Here is a 14,756-nt window from a genome sequence, read left to right as displayed (position 1 = left end):
GTTGGCAGAAAGCACACCGATTACAACTTTCTAGTCCAAAAGTTATGAGGACATTTTGACCAGCAACAAGAATTAAAACACTGGCACTAAAATCTAGCACGTCAAAGGCTACTTGCAGCACCAAGAGCTGCTATTCATAATACTACCTCTGGAGACCTAGTGGGGAATTGAATGCCCTCCAGTTTATCACCAAACACCTGAGCAAGGCGGGGCTGTCCAATAACCCATAAAAAAGTTTTGGATAGATTTTTGATAGTCCTAAATTTCTGGTTTCATCAGAGGTACAAATCCCCATAAAAGCACTTATCAACGGTGGCCTTTGGGTGTTTAAACAATGTGTGCTAAGTGATCTGTAGATACTCAGCTACCTGAGATGCATTACCTCCCCTCTTGCACTCAGGCACATCAAAAGTCACCAGATTTACAATTTCTGTATAATTCACTGGCCAAACTATAAAATTAGAATGTGATCAAATGTCGGTCATCTGTTGTGATGCATAGTTATGTCGTTTGTGTCATGTTAACAAATGCCAATAAAAAAAGTTTGCAAAATGGCATACAAGCTACAAACCTATTACCTCCTGCAGAAACCTTGACTATACAATCTAGCTAAGCTTGAAAAGTGAAATGTACACATGCAGTACCTCGTATCTACAACCTGAGTACAGCAGTACCTCTGCGCTAAGAATACTTGCAGTAAATGACTTCCCTCTACAAGTAAGAGCCCCAGGACCAAGAAGAAAGGCCCCTCTACAAGAAAACCAAGCTATGTGAATGCTAACTTCGTCACCTGTGGCAGGTTATTTACCTAGTCTATCATAACTCTAAATGTAAAATGTGTCTAGATAAAGTCAATAACTTGAAATCAGAAGTTTGTCTCTGAATGCAGCATTAAAACTAAACAGGTACCCAGCATCAAAGCTGGCGATTTCAGTTCCGACATCTGGCGTGATCAGGTCACAAGTTTGAATCCTGGCCTACAAATCAGCATTTCATCATCTGACATTGATAAATGAATGCCATTAAGATATGAACTGTTAGCATACGTTAGAGAGCTTAGAATTTGCATCTTTGCTGGTTAAAAAATAAAGGTTTGTAAACGTAGGGGACCCATCACTAAAACAACTAACACACATTCTAGTCAGTTCAGCATCATCACCCCCTCCAGATAGAAGTCAGCAGTTCTGCAAACGCACATTCAATGATTTAACTGCCCTCCAGCAATTTCAAGCTGAAAGCATCCAGGGACTCCTCTAAAAGCATACGTACAGGCAAATGCCTAAAAAGAACTAAGGCAGGGCGCATAAACTCAAACATTAACCCTGTCTGGAGGAAGCATTAAGTTTCATGCTGCAAAATCGTTAACATTAATGACGATATACCGTGCCTTGTTTCACTTCACGCATTTAAATGCACAAGTAAATTAGCAAAAGTCACAATAAAAACTTTAAGAAATATCCTTCTAGATCTGCTCATTTAAAACCTCAAATTGCCTCACACTCTCACTTGATGCAACGTTCAACTGTTGGTACGAAAAAATACAAGTTCGCTTTGAGCCAAATGATTCACGTGGAGATTACATTTGGGGTACTCCTGAATTAAGGCTTTATTTTTGGAAGTTGGGGGAAATCTAGACGCCATCGTTAAGCTGACAGCACACATGTAAAAACAAAACAGCTGTTGAACAGACAAAATGAAATAACTTATTTATATTAAAGAACTAAGACAAGGGCTGTACTTACAGTGCACTGTGTTCATCAAACTTTACTAACCTTTTATGGACGCGTAATATAGGAGCACATGAGAAATCAAATAACCTGTCCTTAACCGTTGTGCCAGTGAGTGGTCAGCGCCATATCCTCAAATACATCAGACGCCTTCGACAACCAACCTTACCCCCCTTCCTCCCTCCAGGAGACCCTATATTTTATTAACCCTGAACCATCAACTCAATTAGCAAAGCCGATACGATCTTTCTATCACCAGATCCAGTCTTGAAGGGTAGCTCTGCTCACTTTGATCAAAAAAGCAGGTTATAGTGGGGATCCATCTGAAACACTTGTTCAGATTAAACTTTGGACTTGGATGAAGGAATATTATTTGTATACGTACCTTCGGGCTATAAAATGAATAAATTGGGTGCTCTGAGTAAGGATCTGCTGACAAGTGCACTTGCACACTCGTGTTACTCTTTCCTCGCATGACAATGCACTACTTTACTATCCAGTATCTACCCTCGCTCTTCTTCACAAGTCTCCACCAAGGATCTCCCTTTCCTCACCAATGCCCCTAGCACCCCTCTCCGGTGTTCCTCTACTCAAAGGAATGCCTACCCACACAGTCTCCTAAACACAAACAAACCTCCCCTTGTTTGCCTCAATTCTTTCCAAGGCGCCCCCTTTAAATCTTGACCCAACCACATCCCACACTGCTCCCTCCTTCCTCTCCCCCAGACAGAGCCCATGGCTTCTCCTCACCTCCCGCACTGACGCCTCGTCGCTGATGACAATCTCCTCCTTGTCCTTCGGGGTCTTTACGGTGACCCTGATAGGGTTCTTGCACCCCGCGCTGTCCGCCACCTCGGGGCCGAGGTCCGCGCAGTCTCCGCCGCTCTCCGCCATCTTCACTGCCGACAGGGGCCAAGGGAGGGAGGCCGGCCTACCCCCAGGAAGTGCTGCGAGCGCCGGGCCGCGGCGCCAGCTGAGGGGATCGCCCACAGCGCCGCCAGCGGCGGGGAGGAAGCATTGCAGGCGAACGCTACAAACGACCCTTCGAATCTCTGCAGGGGCGGACAGAGATAATAACCCCGTTTGTTGTTTGTTTTATACGGTTCAAGTGCTTTGCCTAAACATTTTAAATTCTCAAAGTTTTGAGTAGGAATAACCTTGTGTCGGGACCATAATTCTAACTGTGTACAAAGTTTTATCAGCTCTTTAACTAGAAAGGTATTATTATTTTAAGCTTTTGTGTTTTTTTGTTTTTTGTGCTTGTGTTTTTTATCATGTATTGATAGATTTTATTATCCGGTCCGACAGTAAAGATGATATTGTAAGTATAAGGTACAAAGTACCAGCTATGGAAGGCAGAACTAGTTGCAATAGTTAACCACATGATGCATCTGGTGATGGCGTGTACAGTTTAGAAGTTGTGATAATAACTGTCAAGGGTTTATCATCGATAGCCGAGTAGGGAGTTATCACATGATTGTCTTACTGTATTAGTCACCAGTGCACTAAAGCAGTACAACAATATATCACATGATGATGAACGGTGTTACATTACTGAAACTGGAGCTCACTATTTATACATGTGGGCTGTGTATTCGAGAGGAAACAAAACAAAGTGGGGCTTGGCACAACACATCCTCACGCAAAATGTATACCCAAATATTTGTAAAATTCTCCTATTTGTTTATTTTGATGGGTATAATAACATTTTGTCTAAAACTTTACATACGGGTTGATAAGTTAAATCCAAATTAATGTCAGTGAATTATCACAAAACTTGGCATGCACGATGCCAACAGTGCCAGTCCAGCTTAATTGTAACAGAAGTTATAATATTTCATTTTGGCTTAGAAACTTGGCTTCACTGTTGATTATTGTAAAACGGAAGCAGTGGTATTGCAACATGTCCACAGGGTTTGCTAAGTCATTGCAGAGTGGGGGTGGCGACGGTTCACAGGAAGAGGAACTACATTTCCCATGGTGCTATTCGCGCGCTTCCTGCCTGGTGCTTTTCTCTAGGAAGTGTCAGCTGATTCGGCGAGGTTTGAGCTCGTGCGCTGTGTTTTCTGTGCAGGTTGTACCGCGAGCCCGAGCCCTGGCGGTTAGTGGTAGCATGCTGCGCCCCAAGGCCCTCACTCAGGTGCTGAGCCAGGCCAACACCGGAGGAGTGCAGAGCACGCTGTGAGTAGTGTGACGGAGCAGTCCATTTCTTCCTGGGCGGGGGGAATGCGGAACGAGCTCATTCCCGTGATGTTGGGGAATTGGGTCATGTCGTCTGTGAGAATATGCAGGGGAGGAATTTGTGGGGGCGTAATACCACGTAAGTATGTGGAATGAAGTGGAGAATGTTGCCGTCATAGGTAATTTATGGACTACATTCAAGGCCACTAGAATTAGACGGCAGGACCAATTTATGCGGCAGGGTTGACGGAATTATGCTGCAAAAAAAGGCATTATACGAGGTGTAACGGTAATGCAGCACCTATTGTAATAGTAGTACTTCTTAATTTTGTCATTTTTACTCTCAGGTTAACACTGCCTGGGAAAGGTTCAACCCATTAGTACCAGTCTGACACCCAAATACATCAGTAAGCAGCAGGAAATGTACCAGAGAACTGTGGTAAATGGTTCTATGTATTTTCCCTCTCTACCACTTTATCAGAATGTCCTGTGACATCATGGAATGTTAGTGTGCCTCCCTGTGTTGAGATTGTCAGTTGGTCATCTGAGGCTGAGGAGCTGGTAGCTCTCTCCTGGTGGGGTTCTCTCCTTATAATTTCCTATCCTGTAACCTGCCACCTTACTACTTGATAATAAAGAGGGATCTACTTCTACACCTGGACTACGCATCATTGTTTGTGTACCACAAGAACCTTTACCAAGGGCCTTCCAATGTACAGCCATACTCGTTGTCACTTTTCCCCCCAGTAACTTTTGGTATGTTTCAGCGAGAAAATCTGCAGGTTATGCAGCATATGATGGATTATGTGGCAAATCCATAAACATGGGTAGACTGCAGTAGCGTCATCGCGTAACTCCAATGGCCTTGACTATAACTGTATATGGGACTCGAGGGAGAACAATGCAACACAAAGTACTAACACTGGTCTTACAGGTCAACCTAATGTAAACGCTTAAAACACTGACTATTACATTCTCGTCAAGACTAGATGTTTTAGTTTACAAGCTATTTTGAAGTTAATATTCTATGCAATTCGTATCTTTAATGTGCATGCATAGACTATACTTTGCAAGTGATTTGTGGCATACCATTTGGATGTGTAAGACCAAACCTTGCAGGGTGTATGTAAGCTGGCTCTCCTGCTTATGTACCGTGCAAAGGACACTGCAGTGTGCAGATGAAACTTGCTCTATTGTGACCAAGGCTCTGTGTGAAGAAAGTTCCCCGTAGTGCTGCTCGAGCCCTATGTATGTAAACTGTATTTTTCTGTATCTACAGCAAACATTTTAGGACTTCCTTACTCCTCATTCCTGCGTCTCATTCATCACAACTACTTCTCCATCATTCCTACTTCTCATCCCTCTTCCTCATCCCTGCTCTCTTCCCTACTTCTCCTCTAGCATCCCTACTTCACTGCCATCATTCTTCTCATCCATCATCCCCATTTCTCTCCCCTGCTTCTCCTCCATCATCCCTTCTCCTCCATCATCCCTTCTCCTCCATCATCCCTTCTCCTCCATCATCCCTTCTCCTCCATCATCCCTTCTCCTCCATCATCCCTTCTCCTCCATCATCCCTTCTCCTCCATCATCCCTTCTCCTCCATCATCCCTTCTCCTCCATCATCCCTTCTCCTCCATCATCCCTTCTCCTCCATCATCCCTTCTCCTCCATCATCCCTTCTCCTCCATCATCCCTTCTCCTCCATCATCCCTTCTCACCCATCATCCCTTCTCACCCATCATACGTATCCCTATTCCCATCCCTACTTCTCATGCTTCATCCATTATTCTTACTTCTCACCCATCATCCCAACTTCTCATCCATCATTCTACTTCCCATCCTTTCTCAGAACACAAAAAATCTACTCGCCCACTCGGTATGGCGAGTCAGATTTTACCAGGTCGAGCTATTTTTAGGAGCTACTAGTTTCTTCTGGCGAGTGAACTTGAGCTGGAAAGGAACAGGTGTTCTGTTCATCAAGAAAGTGAATGAGCAATTAAGATGCCTTTACATCTTGTTTTTATCTTGACACATTTGCGGTCTGTTCAAGGAAAGAGGTCAAATGTCAGTTTGTCTTTTTATTAATTGCTGCTTGTCTTAACCTGGAAAATGGGGTTTACGTTTCTTTTTCTTACTACAGTTAGTTTGTCAAGTGAGGTGTCTGAAAATCAGGTTGAAACAAAAGGCTGTAGGATGTCAGTTTTTTCCAACACACAACTTTTAAATAGCTGGTAAATGATAGCACAAATATTTCAAAATATATCGGGAATTACTAAAGCACATTTTTTTTTTTTTGCAATTCATACGTTTGATGCAAACGATTTGAATAAGAGCAAAACAAATCAGAACACATTACTTAGTGATGTGCAAATGACAATTATTTGCAGAAGCTCGATTTTCAAAAATTCTTTGTACCATGTATGAGTTTGTAAAACTGCATGTCAGTGGGACATTTTGTGACCATTTCAAAGGAAAATGTGCTGATCCCAAATGACAGTGGGCTACCACTTTATCCTTTATGTATTTATTAAAAGTGATAGTTTTTAAACATGATTTGAGAAACATTCCTGCCCCCTTCCTGATGACAATGCTGTTAATGAACTAAGAGGCAGGTCATGAGTTATGTCTATCCTATATGTGGCTAGATTTTTATTATACATGGAGCTAAAGTTTAGTCCATTAAATCAAATAAAACAGTTCAGACCTGCTTAACACGTGTATTTGAAGGTGCTGTCATATGCGATAATGAAGAAAATAGCAGCTCAGTGAATTCAAATACTTACCCAGAATCTCATTTGAAACCAGTTTATGGGTCAAGAGCATTACAGTTAAGTCGAGTAGATTATCTAAGTCACTAGACCTGCAGGTCTGGTAACAGTTTTATGATTATAGAGCTCTGTTACTTCTCACCTCTCACCCATCATCCCTACTTCTCATCCATAATCTCTACATCTCTTCCATCTTTCCTGCTTCTTTTTACTCACCCCTCAGTCATACCAACTAAATTTCAATGTTCTGAAACACCATTCAAACCTATTTTTTTGGAGACAGCCAATCACAGTTGAGAGAAAGATACATTCTATTGGTCTAATCTCTTAAGAAAACAGCATTCTCATAAGAATGAGAAGTGGGGGGGGTGGATGGATGAGAAGGGGGGATGGATGGATGAGAAGGGGGGAGGGATGGATGAGAAGGGATGGATGAGAAGGGATGGATGAGAAGGGATGGATGAGAAGGGATGGATGAGAAGGGATGGATGAGACGGGATGGATGAGACGGGATGGATGAGACGGGATGGATGAGACGGGATGGATGAGACGGGATGGATGAGACGGGATGGATGAGAAGGGATGAGGAGTGGGGGAGTGATGGAGGGATGAGAAGTGGGGGGTGATGGAGGGATGAGAAGTGGGGGGTGATGGAGGGATGAGAAGTGGGGGGGTGATGGACGGATGAGAAGTGGGGGGTGATGGACGGATGAGAAGTGGGGGGTGATGGAGGGATGAGAAGTGGGGGGTGATGGAGGGATGGGAAGTGAGGGGGTGACAGAGGGATGGATGAGAAGTGGGGGTGTGACGGAGGGATGGATGAGAAGTGGGGGCGTGACGGAGGGATGGATGAGAAGTGGGGGCGTGACGGAGGAATGAGAAGTGGGGGGGTGACGGTGGGATGAGTCTCATTAACTTTGTTTAAGGCTTTAAATTGTTTAGTTGAACACACACTGAAAGTACACATCGTCACAAGGTAACATGCTTTTAAGACCACCACTACCTATGAAAGACCAGTTGTGTTTTGCCGGTGACTGCCACTTATCGGGTATTGGAAAGGTCATGGAAGGCTTGTGCTTGAGAGAACCATGAGTGGGTGTCATCTTGTAGTGCACGTCAAACCTCAAGTGGAAAAAAAGTTAAGGGATTCAGACTATACTCATTCATTTGTTGCCATCTCTGCTGTGACTGCCAACTAGTTCAAAGTGCTGCCTTGTACACCAGTGCATTCATACCAATATCATTGCAATCTATTGCCCTATTTTGGTCGAACAGAATTCACTTATAAAGACAGGACATTCAAGCAACACATGAAATACATTTTAAAATGGCATCAAAAGTAATAATGGTTGGGGGTGTGGCTACGCAAGCGGAGATGGCGGTCGCAGCTTGCTAGAGCTCCCGCCATTAATCCGACTACTTATCCTGGTCCCTGACCCCGAAAACCCACAACCAAAGCGGGGCGATTGTGGCCAGGAGTGCCGGGGACCCTCCGGTGTGCTCAGCGGTGGTCCCGCGCTCCGGAACCGGACTGGGCTGCGAGGCGAGAGGTGCGGCCTGGAGGGCTGAGGAGCAGCCGGGGCCTCGATTTTGGAGCTCCCCGGCCGGGGAGCCATGCAGTGAGTCGCCTGGCCTAGTGGCGGCCGCGACGTTCAGCAATCCGGGGCACTGAAGAAGCGAAAGGATTGCACAGGATTCCTCTTCCAGGGCCCAGCTGCATCGAGAGGAGACACAGGGGCAGCAGACGACCGGAGGCAGCCGAGACGGCCTGGCGGCCCAGGCGCAGCCGGGACCTCGATTTTCGCGGCCCCGCGTCTACCAGGAGCCTACGGACTCGGAGGGGGTCGGACGCCTTGATGATCCCGCCCGGCGGTGGGTGGCCCGGGACACAGATGACCGGCGGGGCGACTGGCGGCAACAGTGAGTAGTGGCCCTCCCCATAACCCCCCCCGGACCAGAGGAGACACCGGCGCTGTGGCGCAGGTTACACTTGGACTATCCACCTTTCAAGGGGAGGGTTGCTGGCCGTGGGAGACCCTGCTCGTTGGCGGTCATTGAGGCCTGCCCCGCTCTAAACTTGGCATTGGGCCATACCAGAGCGAACCCTCCAGGATCCACCCGGGGGCCAGCGACAGGACATTGCTTTTTCCACCCCCCGCCCATTGTATTGGATAGACTTCGACGGGGGCGGTCGGAGTCCCACACATTCAGCTTCATCTTGGGGCCCTTATAACCTCGGCAGTCATGACCAGAGGAGGCGGTGGCCCCACCAAGCAAGTGACAATCGATAAATTTACGGGGCCCGGTGGGGGCCCTGGACCGTCGGGGGGTGCTCCACCTGGAGGGGGGCCGGACAATGCAGCCCTTATGGCGGCCATCACCCAGTCAAGGGACATGCTAGACGCCAAGATAGGGGCAGTTGGCGCGGATGTGACCCTGTTGCGCCAGGACCTGAGAAATGCCGTGGCGCGAATCACCGAGACCGAATCCAGGGTGTCGGTGGTAGAAGAAGACGTGAATACCCTTAAAAAGAAAATGGCGGCGATGGAATCTGCGCAACGAAACACAGCGCTCCGGGTGGAAGATGCCGAAGGGCGGGCACGCCGCAATAACCTCCGCTTTATTGGCTTTCCGGAGCGCTGTGACAAAGGCAACATGGAACAATTCCTCACACAGTGGCTGGAGTCCTGGATGCCCCCAGGGACGCTATCTGCTTGCTTCATTATTGAAAGAGCGCACCGCGCCTTGACGCAAAGGCCACCTGAGGGCGAGCGGCCTAGGGCGGTAATCGCTAGACTGCTGAATTATCACGACAGGGACGCCATACTGAGGGAAGCTGGAACCAAGGAAGCCCTCCTTTATGAAAACAGTAAAATCATGATTTTCCCTGATTATACTAAACTTGTGCAACAGCAGCGTCGTTCTTTCTTGGCCGCCAAGGCAAAGTTGAGAGGCCTTAAGCTCCAATATTCCCTGTTGTACCCGGCGCGCCTGAGGGTGATCTTCCAATCACAGACACTGTTCTTTGATACACCGGAGGACCTTTTCAAATGGACAGATGAAACGGTGCGGCTCAGACCGAATTCTCAACCAGGGCTCAATCCAGGCTCTCCTGAGGGATCACCACGGGCGCAGAGACACCGGACAACGAAGAATGGTCGGAACAAACGTTCCAACTCGCGCAGGCGCGGCCTCGGTCGATGGCACACAGAACAGTGGTAGAACCGAGGATTCGGAACAATCTGGGACAGATCACTGAGGGCTCCGGGGCCTCGGCTCCCCTATTCTACTGTTAATGCTGTGAATTCTGGTTGGGCTCACCGGGTCGCCTGAGACCCATTGATTACCTGGCTATGTTGCTGACCTGGGACAGTACTGCTTCTGTCTCCTGATCGTGGATAGAGTTGTGGGGTGGGGGTTCGGGGACTACGTGATAGGGGCTACCACTCTCCCGTTAGAGAGAGGGACACTGAGGGAGGGGGGGTGACTTTACTGTTCCTTTTGGGGATGTTGGGATCCATTGGTATGGGTGGGCCCGGGCCATATGTTTTGGTCTCGAGACCACCCATGCCGCGACAGGTACTTCATAGTTCATTGAGGTATAGGGCGGGGGGAGGCGGGATGTGGGCGGTCGGGGATGTGGCCGCTGAGTTGGGGATGGGGACTGTTTGGGGCTGTGGGACTGAGGGGTTGGTGGGTTTCTTTTTTGGGGTAGACAGTAGTATGCATGTGTGTGTCGCAATAATGTTCCATGTAGTGTGCGGTGGGTGGCGCGGGGATGGAGGGCTCGTATGGTGGATCTTAATGGACCATGGCTGAATCGACTCATAGATGCCCTGAAGACTCTATGCGGGTGATTACATGGAATGTCAGGGGTTTATTAGACAAAATTAAACGCGGGGCTGTGTTACGCTGGGGGAAGAAAGAAGCTGCAGATGTGCTTTTGCTTCAAGAAACTCACATGATGGGCACGAAAACTCTGGGCCTGCAGAGGTTTGGTTATCAACAGGTTTTCCATGCGGGATTTTCTAGGGGGTCCAGGGGGGTGGCCATATTGATTCACCGCAGGGTGGCGTACGTCCATGAGAAGCAGTGGGTGGATCCGCAGGGTCGCTACCTGTTTGTTAAGGGCATGGTGGGCACGGAATCTGTGGTATTTGGCAGTGTTTACGCCCCCCCCCCCCATACAGTGGGCCCTGGCCGAGAGGTTGTTTGCAGTGTGGGAGGACATCTCCGGATCGCTGGCAGTGATTGGGGGTGATTGGAATGATGTGATGGATATATGTGTGGATCGCCGAAGGCGCCTAGAGGAGACCGCGATCCCCCCCCCCCTTCCCCTCCACCCACCAGATTGCATGCAATGAGTGAGGGGTTGGGCTGGGTAGATGCTTGGCGACATATGCACCCTGCAGCCCGAGAATATACTTATGTTTCAGCTGTACACGGCTCGTTCTCGAGGCTTGATTGTGTGTTTGTGCCTAGGGAATGTTTGTATAGGGTGAAGGGCGCTGACATCTTGCCGAGGGGCCTATCTGACCACTCCCCCGTCTCAGTTAGGGTGGAACTCCTCCGGAGACGACAGCCGTTTAGATGGAGGATGTCCTCGTGGCATCTCCTGCAACCAGCATATACTAAACACCTGCGAGAAACCATTGACCACTACTGGCGAGAAAACCTGGTAGAGGGTGCTGATGTAGGAGTGGTGTGGGAGGCTATGAAGCCTACCATAAGGGGGGTGGATATCGCATGGTGCTCGGCGGCCCTTCAGAAGCATCGAGAACAGACTACCGAGGCGGCTGCGCGAGTGGCGACCCTGGAGCAGGAAAGCCGCGAGGGAGGTGGTGAAGTCGGGATGCGGCTGCTTCTGCAGGCACAGCAATCATACGCGTCCCTCTTGATGGATGAAGCCAGACAGGCATGGCTGGCCACCAGAAGTCGGGTGTACCAATGGGGGGACAAATCATGTTCAATGCTCCATAGACTGTGCCAACACAATTTCCAACCCCTCATGCTGCCAGGTCTCACGAATGGCGGTGGGGAGGTCCTGACCGACCCAAACGAATTGGCGGCGAGCTTCGCCACGTACTATACAGCCCAATACGCTCCACGCGACCAATTGTCTGAAGGCGACTTAGCTCGTTTTCTCGCAGAGTTGCCGCCTGTACCGGTTTCAGATGAGACCAAGACGGCCCTGGATGCACCCCTCACAGCCGAAGAGCTGGGAGACGCACTGGGGCAACTCAATACTGGTAAGGCCCCTGGCCCAAATGGCTACCCATGCGAATTTTTCAAAAAATTTCATGTGCAGCTCGGATCTCATTATCGCCGGGTGCTTGAGGTGGCACGTGCACGGAGGGTATTGCCCCCGGACTGGCGCCATGCGGAAATAGTGGTCTTTTTGAAGCCGGGCAGACCCCCCAGATAGCCATGACTCGTATAGACCCATCTCATTAATTAATGTTGAAGCCAAGATTTTGGCCAAGGCCCTGGCGAACCGTCTGGCTCCACATATCTCGGACTTGGTCCATTCGGACCAAGCAGGTTTTATGCCTCACAGGGCAACGCGACATAATATCCGACGCGCACAGGCGGCGATCGACGCTGTTGGGGTCTTGGGGGACCAGGCGGCGTTGTTGCTGGCCGACATCAACAAGGCCTTCGACTCTGTTAGCTGGTCGTACCTATTTGCATTACTGCGCTGTCTTAACCTGGGCCCAGTTTTCCTGTCATACATCAAACTCCTTTATACAGACATCACAGCCTCGGTGCGGGTCGCCGGGGCAGTATCGGAGATGTTCCCCATCGGCCGTGGGACCAGACAGGGATGCCCTCTTTCCCCCTATTTATTTGCATTGGCCATGGAACCTCTAGCTGCCAGAGTGCGCCAAGATGCGCTGATACGGGGCTTTCAGTGGAATGCCACCCTGTCGGATAGGATTGCGTTATACGCGGACGATGTCCTCTTCTTCCTTACCGACTTGCAGCACTCGGGCCCGCGTGTCCTAGAGGTCATGCAACTGTTTGGGGAGGCTTCAGGCTTATATCTGAACCTACATAAATCCACGCTGTGGGTACTGGGAGGAGGCACGGTGACGGATCCCTGGGCTTCGGGGTTGCGAGTGGCTACGACCGGTCTGAAGTACCTTGGAGTGTTTCTTTCGGACTCGGCGGACACTGCCTGGGAACGTAATCTAATGCCCGTCTGGGAGCGGGTACAGACGGATGTCAAGACTTGGTCTCGGATGCCCCTGTCAATCTTTGGCCGATCCGCTATTTTCAAGATGGTGGCGCTACCGCGCCTCCTATACCAACTACAGAATCATCCGTATCCTATCCCGCCTCAATGGTTTAAGCAGGTCAACTCAGTGTTGGGCCGCTTTCTTTGGGCTGGGGGTGCCGCCAGAGTGGCGCTGCGTACGTGTTTTTTGTCCACCTACTGTGGGGGCTTGGCCACATCAGATTTACAGTCGTATTATCAAGCCGCGCATCTTCTCATTCTGAATGAATGGTGGTATGGTGACGGTGGGGATCCAGCCTATGCCCTGGAACGTGCTTTGATGGGCTATAACTCGCTCCACACCATCCTCTACTCACCCCGACTGCGTCGCTCGCTGCCGAGGGTTACTCGACTTGTCTTTGCAGTGTGGCGACAGGCCTTGCGTCGCATGGGCTGGTGGGGCAGACTGACCGCGGAAACGCCCTTGTGGCGTAACGGCATGCTGCCCGAACTGTCCAAGCTATCAGGCTTCGATGGCTGGGACGCGATCGGTATCTCGCAGCTGGGCCATGTGATGTCCGGAGCGACGCTCAAGTCTTTCCAGGCCCTTAGTACCGAATTCGATATGCCCCAATCTCAATTTTTTCGATATCTACAATTCCGGCATGCACTGATGCCCAGTCTTGCCAACCTTGACTCACTCCCGGAATTTAGCCCAATTGAAGCGAAGGTCTTTATGGGTGACCTTGGGGATAAAAAAGTTTCACGCATCTACCAGACAATGGTCACCCATTGCTCCTCCACCCTTCTTCCACTGAAGACGGCCTGGGAGGCTGATATCGGTCAGCTGGATGAAGATGATTGGCGAGAGGCCTTGGAATCCCCGAGGGGAGCGGCTATTGCAATACGGTTTCGACTCATACAATTTAAAATTCTTCATAGAGCCTACTATACACGTGAGCGCCTGTGGAAGGCAGGTCTGATTGAGTCCCCGGAGTGTCTGCGATGTGGGGTGGAGATGGGTACGTTGCTCCACACAGTATGGTCGTGCCCCAGACTGGTTGGCTTCTGGAGGGGTGTATGGGACTGCTTGTCGGAGGTGCTGGGCTGGACCGTCCCCCGTACTCATCGTCTGGGCCTACTGCACATCCTGGAGGGGGTTGGTGGCAATGTCTACAAGAGACACCTGCTCCTTCTGGGGCTAGTGGTAGCCAAAACAGACCTAGCCCGAGCATGGAAAGATGTGAGGCCCCCCCCCCGAGTGCATGGAAGGCTGGCGTGGACTTCTGCATGGGTCTGGAGAGACCGATCTTTGAAGCACGGGGATGCCCCCGTAAGCACTTTAAGGTATGGAGGAGGTGGGCGGACTACAGGGGCTTGACACTGGACCCCCCAGCGGAACAGGAGGAAGACCTTTAGCCCCATGTGGCCCGGTGACCCCGTTTCCCACACACACAATTGCCACATCAGGACTTTGCATCGGCACAGTACGTACACACATGCATGGGGTTAGGGTGGGTTCCAGGGAGGGTACTGGGAGTTGGGTGGGTAAGTAACCGAAAAGATAAGGAAGGGGAAAATGTTTCTTTGTATCCTTGAGTTACATTGGTTCCTCGACTGGACACTCAGTCCTATTTCATGATTGTATCGGTATGTTGGTGGTACCATCCTGACTGTGGGGTACCACTCTATTTCATATGCTCATCTTTATCAATAAAATTGTTGTGAAAAAAAAAGTAATAATGGTTAAGGCTTGGTCCTAGGTTTGTTCTTTGCTTTTCTGCATTATGATGCACCTACAGTCTCTATAATTACATTCTCAGGCCTTCGTTTTATCTTAAACATGCCTGACCAATTCAA

The 14,756-nt window shown here is 49.3% G+C and overlaps 2 protein-coding genes across 3 annotated transcripts in view; one reads left to right on the top strand and one right to left on the bottom strand.

Moving 5' to 3' along the window:
* UBQLN4 (ubiquilin 4) overlaps positions 1 to 2,706 on the bottom strand; it is a 140,390-nt gene extending 137,684 nt beyond the window's left edge. Inside the window, exon 1 of one of the 2 annotated variants that reach the window (XM_078669492.1) lies at positions 2,478 to 2,706. In XM_078669492.1, the coding sequence (XP_078525618.1) occupies positions 2,478 to 2,621 (144 nt within the window). In that variant the 5' untranslated portion in view covers positions 2,622 to 2,706. The remainder of the gene's footprint in view (positions 1 to 2,477) is intronic. The other variant, XM_078669493.1, reaches the window with a different exon arrangement.
* Positions 2,707 to 3,721: 1,015 nt separating this feature from the next.
* LAMTOR2 (late endosomal/lysosomal adaptor, MAPK and MTOR activator 2) overlaps positions 3,722 to 14,756 on the top strand; it is a 202,111-nt gene continuing 191,076 nt past the window's right edge. The window contains exon 1 of the mRNA XM_078668574.1: positions 3,722 to 3,908. Within this exon, the coding sequence (XP_078524700.1) occupies positions 3,841 to 3,908 (68 nt within the window). The 5' untranslated portion in view covers positions 3,722 to 3,840. The remainder of the gene's footprint in view (positions 3,909 to 14,756) is intronic.

The sequence above is a fragment of the Lissotriton helveticus genome, chromosome 12 (genome assembly GCF_964261635.1).
Source record: "Lissotriton helveticus chromosome 12, aLisHel1.1, whole genome shotgun sequence".
Lineage (NCBI taxonomy): Eukaryota > Metazoa > Chordata > Amphibia > Caudata > Salamandridae > Lissotriton > Lissotriton helveticus.
This window is presented reverse-complemented; position numbering and strand designations above follow the sequence as displayed.